At 49.3% G+C, this 20,560-nt stretch overlaps 1 protein-coding gene and 1 long non-coding RNA gene across 3 annotated transcripts; one reads left to right on the top strand and one right to left on the bottom strand.

Annotated features, from left to right (window-relative positions):
* Window positions 1-931: 931 nt before the first annotated feature.
* On the bottom strand, window positions 932-11,642 carry LOC121142786. Of its 2 annotated transcripts, XR_005879888.1 has the most exons (4): window positions 11,142-11,642; window positions 6,166-6,233; window positions 3,444-6,069; window positions 932-3,012 (listed from the first exon to the last, which is right to left on the bottom strand). It is a non-coding gene; the product is annotated as an uncharacterized LOC121142786 (long non-coding RNA). The 2 variants fall into 2 exon arrangements; XR_005879889.1 differs by lacking the exon at window positions 6,166-6,233 and having other exon boundaries at window positions 3,444-3,783.
* A 232-nt stretch (window positions 11,643-11,874) lies between these two features.
* Window positions 11,875-13,300, top strand: Cdk5r2 (cyclin dependent kinase 5 regulatory subunit 2). The gene has a single exon (XM_005070485.4). It carries the CDS (start codon window positions 12,045-12,047, stop codon window positions 13,149-13,151), a length of 1,107 nt encoding a protein of 368 aa, XP_005070542.1. The 5' UTR covers window positions 11,875-12,044; the 3' UTR covers window positions 13,152-13,300.
* The last annotated feature ends 7,260 nt before the right edge of the window (window positions 13,301-20,560 follow it).

Below are 20,560 nucleotides of genomic sequence, written 5' to 3'. Positions count from 1 at the left end.
AGACAACAGCTAAGCTATGGAACCAGCCTAGCAAAGGAAGGGTAAGGGAAATGTGACACACACACACACATAATGGACTTTTTTCAGCCCTGAAGAAGATCAAAGCCAGCTGGGTAGTGGTGGTACGTGCCTTTAATCCTAGCTCTAGGGAGGCAGAGGCAGGTGGATCTCTGCGAGTTTGAGGTTGGTCTGGTCTACAGAGTGAATTCCAGGACAGCCAGAGCTGTTTTACTGAGAAACCCTGTCTGAAAAAAAAGTTTTAGTTTTGTGTCATTTGGAGGAAAACAGATGCAACCAGAGAGAATAACATTAAACAAATTAAGCCAGTCTCTTTGTTGTTTTGTTTGTTTTCTGGCTTTTGCTTTGTCTTTTTGGTGGGTTGTTATTTATTTATTTATTTTGATATTTCGAGTCAGGGTTTCTCTGTGTAGCTTTGGTGCCTGTCCTGGGACTCATCCTTACCTCTGACTCCTGAGTGCTAGTTTTAATGGCACGAGCCACCATTGTCGGATAAGCCAGTTTCTTTAAGAAAAACATCATATATTTTCTCTCATTTCCTAGAGAAATCAAGTACGTGTGTATAACGTGAAAGTAGAAACAAAACTGTCTAGGAGAACAAAGGGAACCAGCAGGAGAGGGGATTGAGAAAGTGGAACAGAGTGGGCACTAGGGGATGCACTCAACAGACAATACATGCTTATATGACAATGTCTTCATGTAAAAGTGTCATCATGCACAATGCATGCACACAAAGAAAAATCTAAAAGGAAAACAGCAGCCATAATGAAGAGAGACAACAAAAAGATACTAAAGATGAAATAAAAGAGAAAACAAGTGATTTGAGTAAGTTCAGAGAAATGCACACTCCAACACATACCAACCGTTGTGCGGTTGGTGTTCGCTTCCTTAAAAACCACAAATGTCAACGGCCTAGAGTGTTCAGATCCTTTTATTTGATGGCTTTTAAAACCCCAGATTCAGCTAGATCACACAATAAATTAGATACAGAGGTAATTTTTATTCGTTCTTTGAAAACTTTATATAATATTCTTTGATCATATTTACTCCTCAACTTCTCCTGGAGTTACCCTCCCTTCCCTATCCCCACCCCCAATCAAGTTCAGTTTGTGCTGCCTACATTTTCTTGGATATACGACCATCGACTGCAGTGTGGTCACTTGATGCGGACTACATTCCTAAAGAAAACTGACTCCCGGACTTCCAGCAGCTTTCAATTGCCAGTAGTTCTCTGCTAAGGGTGACACCTTGTGTTTGTTTCCCTTCTCCAGGCTGAGATTTACTGAAGACTGAACTTGCACGGGGCTTGTGCATGCTGTCATATCAATGTGAGTCATCTGTGTTGCTGCCCTGCTGTGCTTGGAGGACACTATTTGTAGGGCTCCCGCCTCTGGCTCTTTCACTCTTTCTCAAGCTCTCCTCTTCTGCAATGATCCATGAGCCTTGGGAGGCAGAGATGTGATGTCAATGTCCAGTATAAGGCTGAGCACACCACTGTCTTTATTCTCCATACTTTGGCCAGTTGAGGACCGATGTATTCACATCTGCTTTAAACAGAAGCTTTACTCAGGTCTGTCTGCAAGAGCAGTAAGTGCTCTTAACCACTGAGCCATTTCTACAGCTCCTGCCTCTGTCTTACTAGGACAAGGATTAGTTTTAAGGAACTTGAATGTTGCACAATCTCAAGTACCTCTTTAAACAGAGATTAGCAGGGAGTTGGGGATAAAATGACTAAATTAAGTATCTATGAAAAAGCTTTAAGGAAACCCATTTTTTTTCCTAGACAGGGTTTCTCTCTGTAGCCTTGTAGACCAGGCTGGCCTCAAACTCACAGAGATCTGCCTCCCTCTGTTTCCCGAGTGCTGGGATTAAAGGCATACATCATCACTGCCAGGTTGGAAACACATTATTTTATAAGTTAATTTAAATATATAATTTTTAAAAAGAGTTGAACTACCTGAATGGGTGGACAACGCTTCTCCTAGAAGAGGTAGGTTATTAAGTGAAAATGCCAGGGCCAGGTATGGGCTACCTCCCCATGAGATATTGGTCAGGGGCCTTCAAAGGCTGTTGACATTGCTTCTGGTTGTCTACCGTCACTAGATGGTAAGATCCTCTTGTTGAAGATACAACACAGTTTGGCTGCAGGACAGAGAAACCAAGTAGGAACTGACCCAGAAACTTTTCACTGCTGGTTAGCAGTCATCATGCTGAAAGGTATTACACAGGCTGCTGGGAGAAAAGCCATCAATGGACTTGTCCGTACATGGACCCTCCACGCTACAATACTGAGCTCCCAGGGAAGATGTGTCCATAGTGTAGTAGTGGCATGACTCTTATGGGGATAACCAACTGTTTTCTGATTGGATTTGAGGCCGGTTCCACAGCAAGGAATTCATGCCTTGCCCTGCCAACCTGGCCAAAAGCCCATAGCTGGGGAGGACATAGAGGACCCAGTGGGGGCAACCTACTACTACTAAACTGACATGTTGTCAAACTGCCTTTAAGTGTTTAAATTGATTAGTGTACCCTCAACCTTAGTCAGAGAGACTTCTTTTTGCATTGGGCAGCAGTCAAATAACTGGACAAAGTGCTGAGAATAAACGGAACATCTATTTCAACCCCCACCCCTTACCTCCACATGACTCAGGGAACATCATCAAAAAAGATGGCAAGAGAAAAGAAAAGAAAAAGAAAACTGTGAGAGCAAGAGGACCGGTGTGTGTGTGTGTGTGTGTGTGTGTGTGTGTGTGTGCGTGCACCCTAAAACACGCCACCCTCTGGACATGACATGGCCATTTCACTCACAGTGGCTGCAGTTATCTGCACAAGAGAAAGCCATTCATTCATTCTGGCAAGGACGAGAGAGGGTCTCGTAAGGCTCCGCCCTAACTGAGGTACTTGATACTGGTGCGGGAAGAAGCGTCACTTTTTCTTCAGGGGCGTGGCCACCGGAGGGTTGCTCTCGTCTTTGCACGCAGTACTAATCGGACTCTGAGTTATAAAAAGAAAAAGAAAAGGAGGCCATGAGTGTGGGAGCGGCACGTGTTAGCAGAGGCTGGGGAGAGTGGGAGAGAAGAGTTGGGGAGGCGTGGATATAATTAAGACACATTAAAAATGTGTACAGAATCGTCAAAGCATAAGTAAAAGTTTTTTGAAAGGAAGATCATATAAAATTGGGCAGAAAAGTGAACATTTGGGGTGAGAAAAGAAACAGTAATAAATGGCAAATTCTAAAAAGTGGATAAATACCATGAACATCATAAAACCAGGAAAAAATAAACTCAATTTTTTATTTTTTGACAATTTCACACACACATACACACACACACACACTTGCACACACACATATGTATTTTCACCATCTTCACCCCCATTTCCCTCCCAATCTCTCAGAATGCCCCTCCTGTTCAGCGAGACCTCACCTATGGGTGGTGGATATTTACTGGAGCACAGGCAACTTGCCAGAGGTCACACCACTGATGAAAATGACCCTTCTTCCCCCAATAGCTTCCAATGGCTCCTTAGAGAAGAGTGGGGCCTCAAACCTTCCACTCTTTGCCTTCCAGATGTTCCAGATGTTCGCTCTAGGCTGCCTCTTGTGGAAATATAACTCCATGGGGGAGGAGTGTCAAGGGCAAGCTGCAGAGGCTTTGAGGACACGCCAGGATTCTAGCCAGTGGTGACGGTAGTGGCTGGTGTCAGCTAATCCAGGAGGAGACAGAGGTTTAGTTCCCAGCGAAGCATCCAGAGAGTGGCTCTGCACTGGGAAGAAGACAATGCAAAAACGCCTTAGCCACGTGTAACTCACTGGGGTTCCCAATCCTAGCAAGGATTTTTATACTGATTAAATAGAGCAGTGTAAGAATAAGGAGTTCACAGACATGTTCATGACAATGCCAGGTGGCATCATCCAGCCAATCAGTGAGTTTCAGGTTCAATGAGACACCCTGTCCCAAAAATTAAGGTGAAGGGCTAGCAAGATGGCTCAGTGGTCTAATGTGCCTGTGCACCCACACTGGTACATGTACACACACACATTCGTACACCGTGGCTTCTGACCAAAACTCGAAAAAGACAGAAAGGTAGACCCAACCCCCAACTCAGAGAGTGTTCTAAGGAGAGAAAGCAGATAGGGAAAGATAAAAGGGAGAGAGAGGCCAGTGTGGAGGGGGTGAGACTGAAGAAGCAGGCCAGAGGGAAGATTCTAAACTCCTTCCAGAAAATGGAAACGGTACAGAAACCTCATAGGAAGTACTATGGAAGGCTGGGAGATGGGTCAGTGGTAAAGTGCTTGCCATGCAAGTTCAGGGACCTGAGTTCAGATCCCCAGCACCCGAATAAAATGCTGAGTATGGATACACTATATATCTGTAATCCAAGGCCTGAAGGAATCAAGCAGAGCTAGGCAGATCCTCAGAGCTCTCTGGCCAGAAATCTAACAGCTGACATTGACTTCTGGCCTCCACAGGCGCCCTAAGACCCTCCCCAGATGCAAACCAGACAAGCAGTGCTGGATGAAGACTCTGGGGTAGCTTCAAGCCCAAATCCACCTACCAGAGACCTTGTGCTAAAAGCCCCGAGGACAACAATGGTTCTCTGTGGCCACAGCGGGCTGGCTCTTATGCTGGCTGGCAGGTACATGGGATTCAGAAGCAGGGGGCAGGGGAAAGCATCAAATTACCTACTTGAACAGGAAGCTCATACCTCTGGCAACAGCCCAGAAGGAAGAGATGACACTTGTACATGGCTTTTCTGTGCCAAAGTTTTCAGTGTCAAAAAGAGTACCTGGGACCCAATGAAGATTCCAAACAACGGAAATGATGCTGGACAGGATCCTCAATTGAGAAAATGCCTCCATAAGATCAGGCCGTAGGCAAGCCGCAGGACATTTTCTTAATTAGTTTTTAATGGGGAAGGGCCCAACCCATTGTGGGTGGTGTAAGCCTGGCAGTCCTGGGTTCTGTAAGAAATCCATAGGGAGCAAGCCAGTAAGCGGTTCTCCTCCACAGTGCGGGTTGCCTCCAGGCTCCCGCCCTGCTTGAGTTCCGTCCTTGATTCCTTTGGTAATGAACTGTGATGTGGAAGTGTAAGCCACGTAAACCGCTTCCTGCCAAGTTGTTTTGGCCACAGTGTCTCAACACATCGATAGTTGCCCTAACTAAGAGAGGCGGCATGCCTGTAATCTTGGGCAACATGATAAGACCTTATCCTGGGGGAGATTTTCCTATTTTGGGACATGGGAGAGGAAAGTGTAAATTAACAAACCTGTTTCAAAGCCCATCCCCCACTTGCCTCTAATGCTGAACAAGTTAAGAGGTAAATACAAAAGACTTTTATCCAGGCAAGGTATTGATGCAATTAGCAGGCCCATCAGGTCCCTCATGTGAGTTACTCACTAACCGATATCATCTTCAGGGAGTAGGTACATCCTTTGTTACTGTGGCAGGGGCTTGCTGAGCTCTGACTTGACCTTAGAAATTACCATGATGCTTGGGACTGGACAAGAAAGGCTACAGCCTGGGGGAACCCAGTATCAAGTCGGGGAACTAGACATTACTTAAAAGTTTATGTGAACTCCTGCATATGAGAATGTAGGGCAAGCAGGAGTTAGATTAGCTGTAACGTTGAAGGAAGAGGGGGATGGGCAGGATTAGCTGGTCATTAAATCCTGGCCCCTGGAAGTGATCCCCGGGTGTTAGTCACTGACTGTACTGCTATTTACCGCCGTTTTTCAAATCTCCGTTGCCCATGTCGTACCTCCTTTGCAGTCTGATCCCTACTTTGTATCTTTTTCTGTTTATATTACATGCCCAATGCTTTATAGCCTCCAGTGTCTTTTATTCACATGAGTTTTCTAAGTTTGCAGAACATTTTGCTCCAAGCCCTTGAAAGGCAGAACAGGTTCTCCATGGAGCATGTGGATCTTTGGGGAGGTGGTGGGATGTGGGATACGGAGCTGGAACACCTTCTAAATAAAAGACAGGGTAAGCGTGGTGCCAGGGCCATCAAGCGGTCAGCAGTCGTCTGTGGTGCCTGTCGGTGCGCCAGCTAAGGAGAAATAGCAGTCACATATTTTGACTTCAGAAACAACCAAAAAATAAAAACAGTTGTGCATTCATTGCCACCATTTTAACAAAGAATTACCTAATACGAGAAAAATGACGGCAAAGGAACATGTGTCCATGGTGTGAGTCAGGCAAACTTTCCCTGACCTGTAAGATAGAGATCACATAACCTGTGATAGTTAACACTTTTGAACACCAAATGAATTTGATACACAGGCACTGTTGAATTGGGTGTGTAGGGCATACTTCTAATCCTAGCACTCAGGAGTCAGAGACAGGGGGCTCTCTGTGAGTTTGAGGCCCAGCTGGTCTATATACTATATATTCCAGGTTGGTCAGGGGTCCAAGGTGAGATCTGTTAATATTGAGGCATCTGTGCTGGCTGGCCTTTGGGGTTCTGACAGGATATGCCCTCAACTGCAGCCCTAAGAGCACCACCTGTGTACATTCACTATGCTCCCTTTTAAAAGGGCCCTGCCCACCTCCGATCATCTCTCTCTTTCTGGCTGTTCCTTTCTCTCACTCTCTCTCTGCCTCTTTCCTCTCTCACTGCCCCAGTCTCTCTCCCCTTTCCCTTTTTTCAGTCCTTTTCCCTTAATAAAAAAAAACCCTCCACTTGAACTCTGTTGCAGGGTGTCTTTCTCTCTCGAGCTGCCTTTTTTAACACTACAACAAGATCCTGTCTAAAAAAAAAATCAAAGAGAATGAGAAGTTGCAATAACCCCCTGGTGATGTTTTATAGATCTCATAGGAATTAAGACAATTTTTACAGGCTGCAGTTCCTAAATGGAGGGCTGGATTAGAACCCAGACCCAAGTAGCTGGAACACAGGAGTCTTTGTCTCCTTTAAGGGGACAGACATTTTCTGAACTGTTTGTGAAGGAATTGGTTAGATTTCTTCCTCGTTGCTCACTTTGCTAAAGAAGTCTGGGCCAGTGAGCCTCTTATTCAGTATCTCTGACAGACTGGACGCCAGAGGTCAGCTCCTATCAGGCATGATTCCTGAGGAATCCCTACAAACCAAGGAAAGAAAGAGGCCAAACACCCTCCAGGGACTGTTGTGGAGCGGAAGTGGGCCTGTGAGCATCAAGAAGTCTGTGTGGCTCTGGGGTGCAACTGAGCTGGGATTCTCAAGGCCCCTCCTTTCCCCCTAAGAGTCCTTAGAAGTGGGGTTTGTACGTCTTGCTGGAAACCTGGCTGTGGACACAGGGATGGGAAGGTAGGCTTCCTGAGGGGCTGCCCTCAGTGAGTGGTGTAGGGGAAACCTGGCTGTGGACACAGGGATGGGAAGGTAGGCTCCCGAGGGGCTGTCCTCCTGGCTGTGGACACAGGGATGGGAAGGTAGGCTCCCGAGGGGCTGCCCTCAGTGAGTGGTGTAGGGGAAACCTGGCTGTGGACACAGGGATGGGAAGGTAGGCTTCCCGAGGGGCTGCCCTCAGTGAGTGGTGTAGGGACAAGGTAAGGGGCGTGGCTAGATGAAGAGCCAGGCAGCCTCTAGCAGCCACCTGCCTGGTTGAGATGGAAACGCCGATTCCAGCTCCAGCCCCCAGACAGGCTAAGAATATCTCAGCCGAGCAACAGCCACCACCCCCGCCCTTCTTGATCTGTGCATGCGTCTGTAGTGCTATCCTGGGAGCAGCCAGGGGATTGAGTGGGGGGATGCTTGGGGCGCAAGGCAAAGGAGAGGAGGCTAAGGGGCTTGGCTGGAGGCAGGAGGTGATCTAAGAAAGAACAGCTGCAAAGGGCTTAGAGAACCAGGAAGCCAAAGGAAGGTGGAGACGGGAACCTGGTAGCTGGGGTGAGCGATGGGGATGAGGATAAGAGAGGCCATCATAGGTAGCAAGGAGGAGGACAAGGCTCCCTCTTCCATCATGGAAAGAGTTCACGGCAGGGCGAAGGCTTCCAACTTACCTCCACCCTTTTCTACCCTTTTCTGCTCCTTCTTCTGCATCCTCCACTAGCTCAACACTGGTCCCTTCCCTACCCCAGAGCATCACATTCCTTCTTCAGGTTCCCAATTCTAGTCCCTGTTCTAAGCCACTGTATGTGGGCTTCCTCACTCAAGGCTTTCTAGCAGAGAGCCTTCTATTACAGACAAAGGTGAGGTGAGAATGGGGAGTCCCTGGCAGCCAGCACCCCCCCCTCCCTCCCCCCCCGTCTGTTGTCTGTTTCCTTTCTTCCTTATGCATGGCTCCTCTCACTCTGCTTTGTTCTTTCAGGAGGGGTTCACCTCCCCAGGACAATTCAGGACTCCCCCAGACAACTCAGGTTTTCTGGGGTGAGTCCTTAAGAAAGGGAGGAAGGGAGGGACGGAGGGGGAGGAATGGAGGGAGGACTGGGCTGGTTCCCCTTCTCTCTATACACCTCAGGGCCAGAGAGCCTGGGTGGAGCTGTTGAATCTTCATGGGGGCTGGGGACCAGGCAGCAAGCTCCAAGCACTCAGATGCCCAGGCTGCATCTCCACCCTGGCTGTTTTAGGAACCCGTGCTGCCATTAGCCTCTTTGTAGGGGACCTCTAGAGACCTGTGGCTGCAACATGTAGGGTCATTTACGGGGGGAGATCCTGGACCTCGACCTGCTTGGGCCTCCTCTCTTGTGCTGGCCTGCCTTCCAGGGTCCCTTGCAGAGCTCCTAGGGACAGAGGAATCATTTGCATTGCTAATGGATCCAGCTCCACTCCCCCTGTCTCCTAGGCTGAACTGCAGACACGCAGGCCTCACATGGACGCTGGGCACACAAAGACTGAGCCCAGCAGACAGAAACAGATTAGAAGGAGGCAGACAGGGCTGGAGCTACAGAAAGAAATAGATTCATAGGCCGAATTTGATTCGGAACCAGAGCTGTAGAATTGAAAAGCTTAGGATCTCTTTCTGTGCAATTCCTAAAGCACTGTCTTATTCTTCTATAATAGCCATTTTAAAAATCTGATAATGAAAGTAAAACACATCAAATCCCTGAATTTTACCATAGAAGCAGAGGCTCAGAAAGACAAAATGACTTCCCCAAGGTCATGTAACTGGCAAGCTCTGGGCTGTACCTCCTTGCCCCTGTCTTTCAGAGAAGGGAAGGTTGGCTAAATGGGTTGGTTTGCATTGCATAGCTTGGAGACATTCCTAGTTCACCTGGGAGGTGAGTTCTTCTGAAGAACTTAATCAGTAAGTCCTGCCCCGGGCCCTGTAGCTCTTGGTCTGGACCTGCTGCCATAGCCTGGAAGACAGTGGGTTGTTCTAGATAATCTGAAGAGTCATAGAGACAGCTCTCAGCACAGTTCCAGAGGCCAGTACAGGAAATGGTCAGATGAAAAACAACATTCAGAAACTAACATAATTAATGAATCACACACAGGCTCTAAACATAACCCAACCACGAAAAACAGTTGCAGATGTGGCAAGTAAGTCATCAGCCTCCTAGAAAGCATCCCTCCTCCATGAAGTCTTCCTGGTCCCACTGGCTTTATTCCCCTGGACCTCGACCCTGTATAATGTGCTTCTCTTCCACTCCTTAGTGCCTCTAGCTTATCCTTTCAATCAGTTCAGAAAAGCTTCCTGGAGGAGGTGGGATTTCAAGAGCTTGATAGGCAGCAATACAGTACTGTGAGAGAGGGTTTCAGACAGAGTAAGCTGAAAGTAAAGGGGGATATGAGATCCTCAGAGGCACCTGGTCTGGGGTCCCTGAAACAGGAAAAGGTTCTTGATTCCGACAAACAGGATAACAGACGGTCACAACTGGGCCAGGAGTTGGGGAACCTACATGGCAATATTCATGGTATAGAGATTGTGTCCTAAATGGTACCAGCAATAGTCCTTGCGTCAATGAGAGACTCCTGGGAGCTAGGAGGACCCACGTGCCATTCAGATCCACGTGCCAGGTTTCTGCTGGCACAGCTCAGTCTCTACGGGGCCTGTCCTTAACTACCAGTGAGCCAACTGTTCCTTGGGTGTCAAATAAAGGCTGACTCAGAAGGCCTTGTAGGAGTAAGTGGGGCCAGTTATAGGAGCTGCAAAGAGGGAACATTTCCCCATAGTTATGGAAAGAATGAGAGGTTGGGCAGAACAATAAGGCTACAAGAAATAAAGATCAGATTCAAGGGCACAGAGAGACCCTGCTGAGAACGAGTACATTGGGACTGGTGTGATGGCCCAGCTGGTGAAACCCCTTGCAGCCACACCCAAGAGTCTGTGTTTTGTCCCCAGAATCCACAGATGAGAGGCAAAAATTGACTCCCCCAAAGCTGTCTTCTGACCTCCAAACATGCCAAGCACATGTACCCCCCCACAATAAATAATGAATAAAAAGAAAAAAACCAAGTCTATATATGGTTGCAGTGAGGGAGATTTAAGGAAGCTGACCCCAGCTTCCAGGAGAGGGGTGGGTGAGCAGCGGTTGGAGACTTCAGGGAAAAGCTGAAGTCCAAGGGGATTCTGGGACAGCCCGTCTATAATGGAATAATGGAACACATAGAGAGAACTCACAGCTGACAGCACAGAGTCTTTGTTCTTGTGCTGTGTCTATAGGAAATAGAGGTGGCTTGACTGTGCCTATAATGCCAGAATTTAGAGATACTCAGGAATAATTCTGAGAATAGTTACTAAATGGACAGGCAGGGACTTCTGTCTACCAAACCCATCCCCATGCCAGTGCCCAAGGTCCACCTAAGAAACTGGAAGACTCCGGGCATGGAAGCCAAAGCATGGCTGGGAGAGAAGGATCCCACAAGGCCCACTGAACAGGCCCGGCTCAAGTGGTGCTCCCAACCTTCAGGGAAGGCTCAAAAGTCCAAAGTCTAGGACAAAGGCCTTGGGCACTGCAGAGAGAATGGAAGGATCCAGAGAAATCAGCAGCACCCAGTCTAGCAGCTAGCATCTGGGAGTGGGATCAGCTGGGACCTGAGCAGCAGGAAGCTGTTAATGATCAAAATCCACCTCAACATGGACACTGGTCTTGACTGGAAGTTGGGCCTACCCTCCTGGGTCTATTTCTCACAGAAGGCCCCATTTGCTGTCCCAACCTGCGGCCATCAACTGATCTAATTTCCAGAATTCCCTAGAGACCTACCATCCATCACCCGCCGAAGGGTGAGATCAATGTGTCGGTGAGACAACCAATCAAAAAGGAGCTGTCCAGGGACCAAGGCCAGATGCAGGAAATCCCATTAGGGGTTATCTTGAGATTCCCTGCACCCGCCCCATGAACCAAAGATTCCCCCCTGCCAAAGGAGGGAGGGTGCGATTGTCAGTCTCATCCACCAGCATTCTCTCACAGAGCAGGAATGTGCTGAGGGGTGGAAGGCGACCAGGAGGAAAGCAACCGGGTTTCCAGATTGGAGAAGCGAGCAGGTGTCTCCATGAGGGCACTCACTGCCATATTGCCTAATAACAAACTCAAAGGTGAGCAAATGGAAGGCAGTTCCCATGGTTCTACACTGCGGCTTGGACCCAGTGTATCAAAACATTCAGACCCCACGGTCTTAGGACCTGGAGGAAAAGATAGAAACAGTCATTACCGCCTCATTCCAAACGCCGTTCAGCCCTAGAAATAGACCCCCCAAATCACACCCCTTCCCCTTCTCCTTTTCCTCCTTTCCCCCCTTTCCCCTTTCGGGTAAAGGTAAGGGACTGAAGACTCCGGGCGGTGGGTAAGGCGGGACTTTAGATTAATATGCAACATTCTATTGGTCAGAACAACTGCCGATCAAAAGCATCTTGAATCGCGATTGGCTGCGTGAGGCGGGGCGCGGCGTGGCGAAAGAAGGGGCCCAAGGGGTGGGGCTGACGCTGCAGCTGGCGCAGCTTCGGCTCAGAGCAGCCGCCGCGGCGCAGCAGAGCCGCTCCTTCCCCCGCCCGTCCGCGCGCCGGGGCCGGGGCTAGGCCCCCCACCGCCGGGTCCCCCGGGGCTGCAGCAGCAGCGGCGCCGCCCGCGGTTCCCGCCGGGACCCGGGCGCCGGCCCCGCTCTGCAGGATGGGCACGGTGCTGTCGCTTTCCCCTGCTTCCTCGGCCAAGGGCCGGAGGCCGGGAGGGCTGCCGGAGGAGAAAAAGAAGGCGCCGCCCGCGGGGGACGAGGCGCTGGGGGGCTACGGCGCGCCGCCGGCGGGCAAGGGCGGCAAAGGCGAGAGCCGGCTCAAACGGCCGTCCGTGCTCATCTCCGCGCTCACCTGGAAGCGCCTGGTGGCAGCCTCGGCCAAGAAGAAGAAAGGCAGCAAAAAGGTGACGCCCAAGCCAGCGTCCACTGGTCCCGACCCTTTGGTCCAGCAGCGCAACCGCGAGAACCTTCTCCGCAAGGGCCGCGACGCCCCCGACGGTGGCGGAGCAGCCAAGCCCCTGGCCGTTCCGGTGCCCACGGTGCCCGCGGCCGCTGCCACCTGCGAGCCCCCGTCGGGGGGCAGCGCGGCTGCCCCGCCACCGGGTTCAGGCGGGGGAAAACCGCCGCCGCCGCCACCCCCAGCCCCGCAGGCGGCACCGCCGGCGCCCGGAGGCTCTCCGCGGCGGGTCATCGTGCAGGCGTCTACCGGCGAGCTGCTGCGCTGCCTCGGCGATTTCGTGTGCCGACGCTGCTACCGCCTCAAGGAGCTCAGCCCCGGCGAGCTGGTGGGCTGGTTCCGCGGCGTGGACCGCTCGCTGCTACTGCAGGGCTGGCAAGACCAGGCCTTCATTACGCCCGCCAACCTGGTGTTCGTGTACCTGCTGTGTCGCGAGTCGCTGCGCGGGGACGAGCTGGCGTCGGCCGCCGAACTGCAGGCCGCCTTCCTCACCTGCCTCTACCTCGCCTACTCCTACATGGGCAACGAGATCTCTTACCCGCTCAAGCCCTTCCTCGTGGAGCCCGACAAGGAGCGCTTCTGGCAGCGCTGCCTGCGCCTCATCCAGCGGCTCAGCCCGCAGATGCTGCGGCTCAATGCCGACCCCCACTTCTTCACGCAAGTCTTTCAAGACCTCAAGAACGAGGGCGAGGCCGCGGCAAGCACCGGGGGTCCACCGAGCGGAGGCGCGTCCACCACCTCCTCCTCGACCGCCAGGGACAGCTGCGCGGCCGGAGCCAAGCATTGGACTATGAACTTGGACCGCTAGGGATTCCCAGGGGCCGCGCCCCCCCCCCACGCCCCAGCCCCTCACACTCACACACGGAACCCCCGGGACCATCAAGCCTCCGCCGCTATTACCGCCGCTCTACGCCCAAGCTGGGCCGAGGAGGAGCCGCCCCTGCCCCGCAGGGGAAGGTGGAGGCTAGGACGCCAGAGGCCCCGGGGTCTGGATTTGCTGGGCGTGGGGTGGGCGTGGGGGATGATCGCGGGAAGGGCACCCCCAACTTCGTTCACCCTTTCCGTCTGTCTGCGCCTCCATCTTTCCATTTCTGCCTGGGTCTCCCTCTTCTGCTGTGGGCATCTCGAAGTCCACCACCCTGGGTTTTGCCAGTTCCTCACCTTTCTGTGTCTTCATCCTTCCTTAAGCCCTCGGCCCCCTCTCTCTGCCTTTCCATTGGTTTCCCTGAGCTTTACCCTTCTCCATCTTACCCTGAGCCTGATGGTACCCAATTGCCCTCCCCGCTTCTCCCGCACCTGTGTTTCCACGTACCCTTCTGGTTCTTATTCCTTCCTCCTGTCATATGTCACCACCTTCCCCCCCCCCCGTCTTCTTCCCCTCTCTGCTTGTGTCCTCCTGAATCCCTTCCCCCTCCCCGAGATTCTATACTCCTCCCCCCAGGTCAAAAAGACCCTTAGTTTTTTATTTGAATGGACTGAAGTGTGACAAGAATCTGCAGTCCCAGGTGCCCAGGCAAAGATCAGGGTGGTCCTTTCCCTAGCCCCCACAGCCTCTCCAACCTTTCCAACGTGTTGCATGCTGGGAGTTGAGGGGGAAAGGGCTGCTGCCTTCATTCAGGAGGCTGAGATTTGAGGGCAAGATCTAACCTGGTAGACTACCTCGCTTGCAGCGGTGGTGTCATCTCTGTGGATGGGTAGAAAGAGAAAGAAACCTCTTCTTATTCTGGGGGAGGGGTGTCCTCTTCCTTATCCTTAGATTTCTTGTTATATCCCCTCCCCACACTTTAATTTATTTCGCTGTTTCAGGAGGGAGGGTGGGTAGGGAGGGCTGGGCCGGGAATTGTCCGAGGTGCTGAGCTGGGCGGGACCGGAATCCTCCTGGGAGAGTACCAGGGACTGGGTTGGGCCTGGGGCCATGTCCAAGGTGCCAATGATGCGGGCCGACGGCGCGGGCCGCACTATCTGTCCGTCTGTCCTGGAGAGAACTATAAAGCGCTGGAAGCGCCTACAGATGGTTTTGCGCCGGCCTTTCTTTGGGTCCCTGGAGGGTGGGAATGAATGGTGGAGTAGAGAAACTGTCAGGGGTAGGGCAGGAGGGTGAGAAACAGGGATCTAGAGGGGAAAGTCAAGTCCCTGAGAGCGGCAACCTGCTACCTGCCCTCACTGGTTTTCATTTTAGGGTAAAGCGTGGTAAGCCGAGGGTTGAGGCTGGATTCGCCTCCCATCCTGACCTCCATCTTGTATGCCCTAACTCCGTATTAATACCCGGGCTACTTAAGGACAAATGGTAAGGACAGCAGAAGACACTCCCTTCTATGAGGTGACCCTTGAGACAGAACTGGCTAGCCACGATAACTGTTTTTCTTGGATCAGGAGGCTAGCTAGGCCTGACTAAGCCTGTGCTTGCCTCTCTCAGTTGGGAACTGAGTACCACCCCCTATGTATCCAATCACTACTGCTTTGGACACACCCGGAGCAGTCTTTCGAAGCCCATTTCTGCTTGAGACTCAGACCTTGACCCTTGACCACCAGAAGAGTGCAGATGTAGGTAGAAAGAAAAGGGGAGACGAAAGCCATTTCGAATTGAAGGAAGGGAGGAAATAAGCCATTTGACTACAAATCTCTGCTTAGCCTCCCCGTTGCCTTCTTAGTTACACAGCGAAATAGCACATCTAGTGTTGCGTCCGGTCAAGGAGGACTGACCACTGGCAGAACGTTTGCGGTTGCGAGCCTGGTCGGCACTGCGGCCGCGAAGATCCAGAGTTCCGGGAGGGGCCAGCAAAGAAAAGGCCTCCGGTTCGCTGTCCGTGGTGCTGAAGGGTGCGTTCATGCAGGGTGGGGGCTTGCACTACCAGCAAGAGAAAGGGGCACGGCCTCAGCTAGATCTTCTGAATAATTAACGAGTGGGGTGTAAGCTATTCTGGCGGCAAGTTACAAAGTCTGGCCCGGGAACTCAAGAATGTTGCCTCTCCTTTGCCCTTCTCGGGGACCGGACTTGCCTTTCCCCTGGCCTGGACCCATAACCCTAGCACCCGGCCTGGAGGCGGAAATCCTCGGTCCAGATTTGTGAATCGAGTTCCCCCGGGGGGAGGGGGAAATCTAGCGGAAGGGAAGGCGGGAGCAGCCGCCTATTGGCTGGAATTTGGCGCAGTCAACGCGGTGCCGTCATCTCTCTGGATTTGGGAGGAGGGAAGGAGGATCACTTGGGTCACTTCGCGGCTGTCGCTATGGCAACCAGACTGAGCGGGCGGGGCCACCTTTCTACTCTCCTGCCTTTGGGTAGGGAACGTATCCTGTTTTTCCTAATTTGGAACTAATTACTGAGACTAGCTACTTGATTGGAATTTCAGAGTTAGAGCAACCTAAACGGGATGAGGAAGAGAACCAAGAGCCGATGAAGATCCTTAAAAAATCTTGGGAGAATCAAGATACTGCCCCGAACTCATGGACACATAAGTTCTTTCTACTCGCAAGGGCGTGCGCGCGCGCGCGCGCGGCGCCCACACACACACACACACACACACACACACACACACACACACACGTGTACACGCCCTTTTATGCCTCCTGGAACTTAAGGCCTGGCACTAAAGAACTCATAAGAGGAGAGGAAAAAAAAAAATCATGAGTGAGTGATGTCAACTTGCCTAGGTATGGCCCAAAGCCGGAGACACTGCCATAATCCGATTAGAGCTGGGGGTGTGATTCTGGAAGATGATCAGCCGAACTGCAAGGAATAATTAGCCTTCTGAGTCACATTTGCTCAGAGTCCTGTTTTCTCTGGGTAGAGGGCAATAGGAAGAAGGACCCAGAACAGTCTCTGAGAAGCCGAAAGGAGAACTGTGAATGAGAGAGAAAAAGTAAAGTGCCTTGTTTTTCGTGCCAGAGATTGAACCTGGAGGCGGGGGTGGGGGGGTGGTGCGTCCAGGTTGGCGAAGAGGGTCTAGAACTCTCCGGAGAGTCCAGAAGAGCCAGGGGTAAGACTAACAGAAATGGAGGTCCGGAGACAGAAACCCAACTGGAGCCATGACTCAGCACTTCCCCTTGCAAAGGACCAAAGCACAGGGCCTGGGAAGAGTGGAGGGAGGGCCTTGGGAAAGCACATAGGTGGTTAACGAGAGACGCACCCCTTTGCACGATACATACATCAAAACACAGCCAAAGGCATATGTTTTAGCTCAGGCAGACATGAATGCATTTATACTAATGAAGGTTCATCCAATTATATTATATACATATATGTGGTCTCTCCTGTGTCCCCCTTGCTGGAGGGGGACATTCTATCCTGAGAGACATGTTTGCCTGTCCCCAGAATACCTTAGTACGTATTGGAAAAGGAGAAAAGTAAAAACCGCCCAGATATGGGAGGGTGGTTGTCATGGGAACCCTTTGCCTGCCAGCCAGGGTGCCCAGCAACCAGAGCTTCTGGCAGTATCCAGGAGGCTATCCTATGGCCTCTACACACTGGGACTCTGCCTGAGGTACCAGATGGGTACTTCTGGAAGGTTTCTGCTAGGGAGCTTCCCAAAACAGTGTTCCTACCCCAGTCAGACTAGCAGAATATCAGGGCAATTTAGAAGGGTAGGAATGTAACCTCAAAATGACCCCTTCTTCAAGTACCCCCTTTAAAAAAAGATTTATCGATTTATTATGTATACAGTAATTGCTGTGAGTGGCCTCTAGGACAGTATGCACACTTAACCACCGGCTCATCTTTTCTGCTCCCCACCAAAAAACTTGTCTCTTGAACAGTCAGCTGCTCTCAACATCCTCGGTCTGCTTGGAGATATGATCCATAATAATTATTTTCTCTTAAAGTGCCATCGTCATTTATCAACACCCTTTAGTCAACTGTCTATGGGTAACGTTTAGCTTGAAGACCATAAATCTGTTTTTAAAGGTTTGTTATATATGCAGTATTCTGCCTGCATGTATGCCTGCAGGCCAGAAGAGGGCACAAGATCTCATTATAGATGGCTGAGAGCCACCATATAGTTGCTGGGAATTGAACTCAGGACTTTTGGAAGTGCAGTCAGTGCCCTTAACCTCTGAGCCATCTCTCCAGCCTGACCATAAATGTTAAAATTAGTCTCTCTTTATATTTTATATGTGACAAACTGGAAGTCAGGAAGAGTAATGAAAGATATAAATAGAGAAATAAATATCTCTTCCTGCATGGCATTCCACCAAGAGAGGGTGGGCAGAACAGTATGGCAGCTCACAGCTATTTGGGAGGCTGATGTTGGAAGATTCCTTGAGCCTCCAGGACCAGATCGGACTGCATAACATAGTGAGACCCTCAGTTCGAAAACAATTAAACGGGGGCTGGAAATATGGTTCAGAGGTTAAGAGCACTAGCTGCTCTTCTAGAGGTCCTGAGTTCAATTCCCAGCAATCACATGGTGGTTCACAGCCATCTATAATGAGATCTGATGCCCTCTTCTGGCCTGCAGGGATATATAGAGGCAGAATGTTGTATACATAATAAATAAAATGTTTTAAAAAACAAAAACAGTCCAATGTATTCACATATTATCCCAGAAGAAACCACATGATACCAAGGTAACACTAAGAAGAGTGAACAAAATCAGCCATGGCCCACTTGTGATCTCAGGACCTCAGCGGCTATGGCAGGGTGCTACCAGTTCAAGGACAGCCCCCAAGGGTCAGGAGGAAGAGCACATAGAGGACTGTCTAAGATATATGGCACTGGTACATGAATAGACCGTCCAGTAGAGGAAAAAAGAGAGTCCAAAGCTTAACTATGTTATGCTGGGAATCTAGTGTAGAGCAAAAGTACCATTTAGAATTCACTGAGTCAATGAATGGTTTGTTTAAACTGGATAACCATTTAGATAAAAGGGAGGCGGGGGAGGTCATTATTCCTAACTCTTTTCCCTCAAAATACATCAAAATCTGATCAAAGATTTAAAGAAAAAATGCCATGCAGCTTTAGGTGAGGAGACAATTTAAAGTCTCTAATAATGATGTAAATATCCAGACTTTATACTCAGAAGTTCCAACTTGTAGAAATGGTGCTAGAAAAAATCACTTGGAGAAATGCAGAGACAAGACAGGTTTTTTTTTTTTTTTTACTTTATTATGGCTTGGAAAGAGAAAGTTGGACTTGATTTAAATATCCACCAATATTTAGTCAGGGTTAAGTAAACTTTGATATGTCCTACTTAGTGAATTTTATAACATTCAGTTAAAAAAATGAGTTAACTGGACTTGGCTTACTCAACTGTGATTTCTTCACTTATGAAGCTGAGACAGGAGGACAATGAGTTTGAGGTCAACCTAGGCTGTAGAGCAAAACCATGTCTCAAAATAAATAAATAAAAATAGGGGCTGGAGTAATGACTCATCAGTTAAAATCACTGGATGCTCGTCCAGAGAAATGAGGTTGGATCCTCAGCACCCACATGGCACCTCAAAAGTCTTATGGCTCCAGTCCCAGGAGCTCTGATGCCCTCTTCTGGCTTCTAGGGACACTGCACACACAGACATATATGCAGGAAAAACACACATACATAAAATTAAATTAAATTAAAGCAACAATAAATGATAGAAGTATTCTTTGCAGTTAGAAACAGCAATTAATAAATAATAGCAAATATTAAAGTGAAAACTTGCGGGTAGGCTGAACTTGATAACATACACTTTTAACACCAATATTCCAGAGGCAGAGACAGATGGAACTCTGTGAGTTCAAGGTCACATAGTTCCAGGTCAGCCAGGACTACACAGTGAGATGCTGTCTAAAAACAAAACAAGACAGAAATAGCACAGCAGCTGGTATGTAATAGGCTCTATGTAGATGGAAGCTGATATGCAACTCTTATGTGGCGTGGCTGTGATAAACACCAGTATGTTGCATCTTTCCCCATTTACTTCCTCAGAGCAATTAATGAATGAACTTTTACAAGTTGATAGCTGTTGGGCAGTGGTGGTGCCCACCTTTAGTCCCAACACTCAGAAGGCAGAGGCAGGCGGACCTCTGAATTCAAGGTCAGCCTGGTCTACAGAGTGAGTTCCAGGACAGCCAGGACTACACAGAGAAATCTTGCCTTGAAAAAACAAACAAACAAACAAACAAACAAAAAAGGTACAGTCTTTGGGTTTGTCTCCTATTGTCTGTGTGTGACTAAATACGTCTGTAGAATACAAGTGTGGACCCATTCCTTGGTATTCAGATTTTTCTCCTCTTCTTATGTTATATTTGAGCTTTTTGTTTGTTTTTTTCAAGACACAGTTTCTCTGTGTAGCTCTGGAATTCACCGTGTAGACCAGGCTGGCCTCCCAAGGTCTGAGATTAAAGGCCTGTGCCACCACTGCCTGACTGGGCATTGATTTTTTTCTTTTGCATTTAACTTTAAAATTTTTTCTGGTACACTTTTAGTATCTCTGCTTCATTAATTGATCTATTTTGCAGGATTTTTATTAATTTTTATTTTATGTGTATAAGTTGATTTGTCTGCAGTTATGTATGCTCACTATGTGTGTGTAGTGCCCACAAAGACCAGAAGAGGGTACCAAATCCCCTAAAACTGGAGTTACAGATGGTTTGAGCCATCATGTGGGTACTGAGAACTGAACCCAGATCCTCTGTAAGAGCAACAAGTGCTCTTAGCTACAGAGCCATCTCTTCAGCTCCTGGAACTTATTTTTTTAAACTAGTTTATCTAAATTTATTTTATGTGCATTGGTGTGAAGGCATCAGATCTTGGAACTGGAGTTACAGACATGTAGGTGCTGGGAATTGAACCTGGGTCCTCTGGAGGAGCAGCCAGTGCTCTCACTCCCTAAGCCATCTCTCCAATCCCATGAAACTCATTTTTCATTTTTTTATTTTTTTGAGTTTTTCGAGACAGGGTTTCTCTGTGGCTTTGGAGGCTGTCCTGGAACTCCCTTGGTAGTCCAGGCTGGTCTCGAACTCACAGAGATCTGCCTGCCTCTGCCTCCGAAACTCATTTTTTAAAGACTTATTTATTTGTGTATTTTATGTATATGTGCCCTGTCTTCATGTACATCTGCAAGCTAGAAGTACATTATAGATAGTTATGAGCCATCATGTGGTTCCTGGGAGTTGAACTCAGGACCTCTGGAAGAACAGCCAGTGCTCTTAACCATTGAGCCATCTCTCTAGCCCTAGGAAATTTATGTTTTATTTTGAGGGAAGTTGAAATATACTATTTTTCTCAAATTAAGAGCATG

The sequence above is a fragment of the Mesocricetus auratus genome, unplaced genomic scaffold (assembly GCF_017639785.1).
Source record: "Mesocricetus auratus isolate SY011 unplaced genomic scaffold, BCM_Maur_2.0 Super-Scaffold_100010, whole genome shotgun sequence".
Lineage (NCBI taxonomy): Eukaryota > Metazoa > Chordata > Mammalia > Rodentia > Cricetidae > Mesocricetus > Mesocricetus auratus.
The sequence above is the reverse complement of the archived record's forward strand: the minus strand, read 5'-3'. Positions and strand labels throughout refer to the sequence as shown.

Bases quoted from the DNA above. Each gene is read 5' to 3' on its own strand.
- Cdk5r2 (XM_005070485.4), top strand. From the start codon at position 12,045: ATGGGCACGGTGCTGTCGCTTTCCCCTGCTTCCTCGGCCAAGGGCCGG.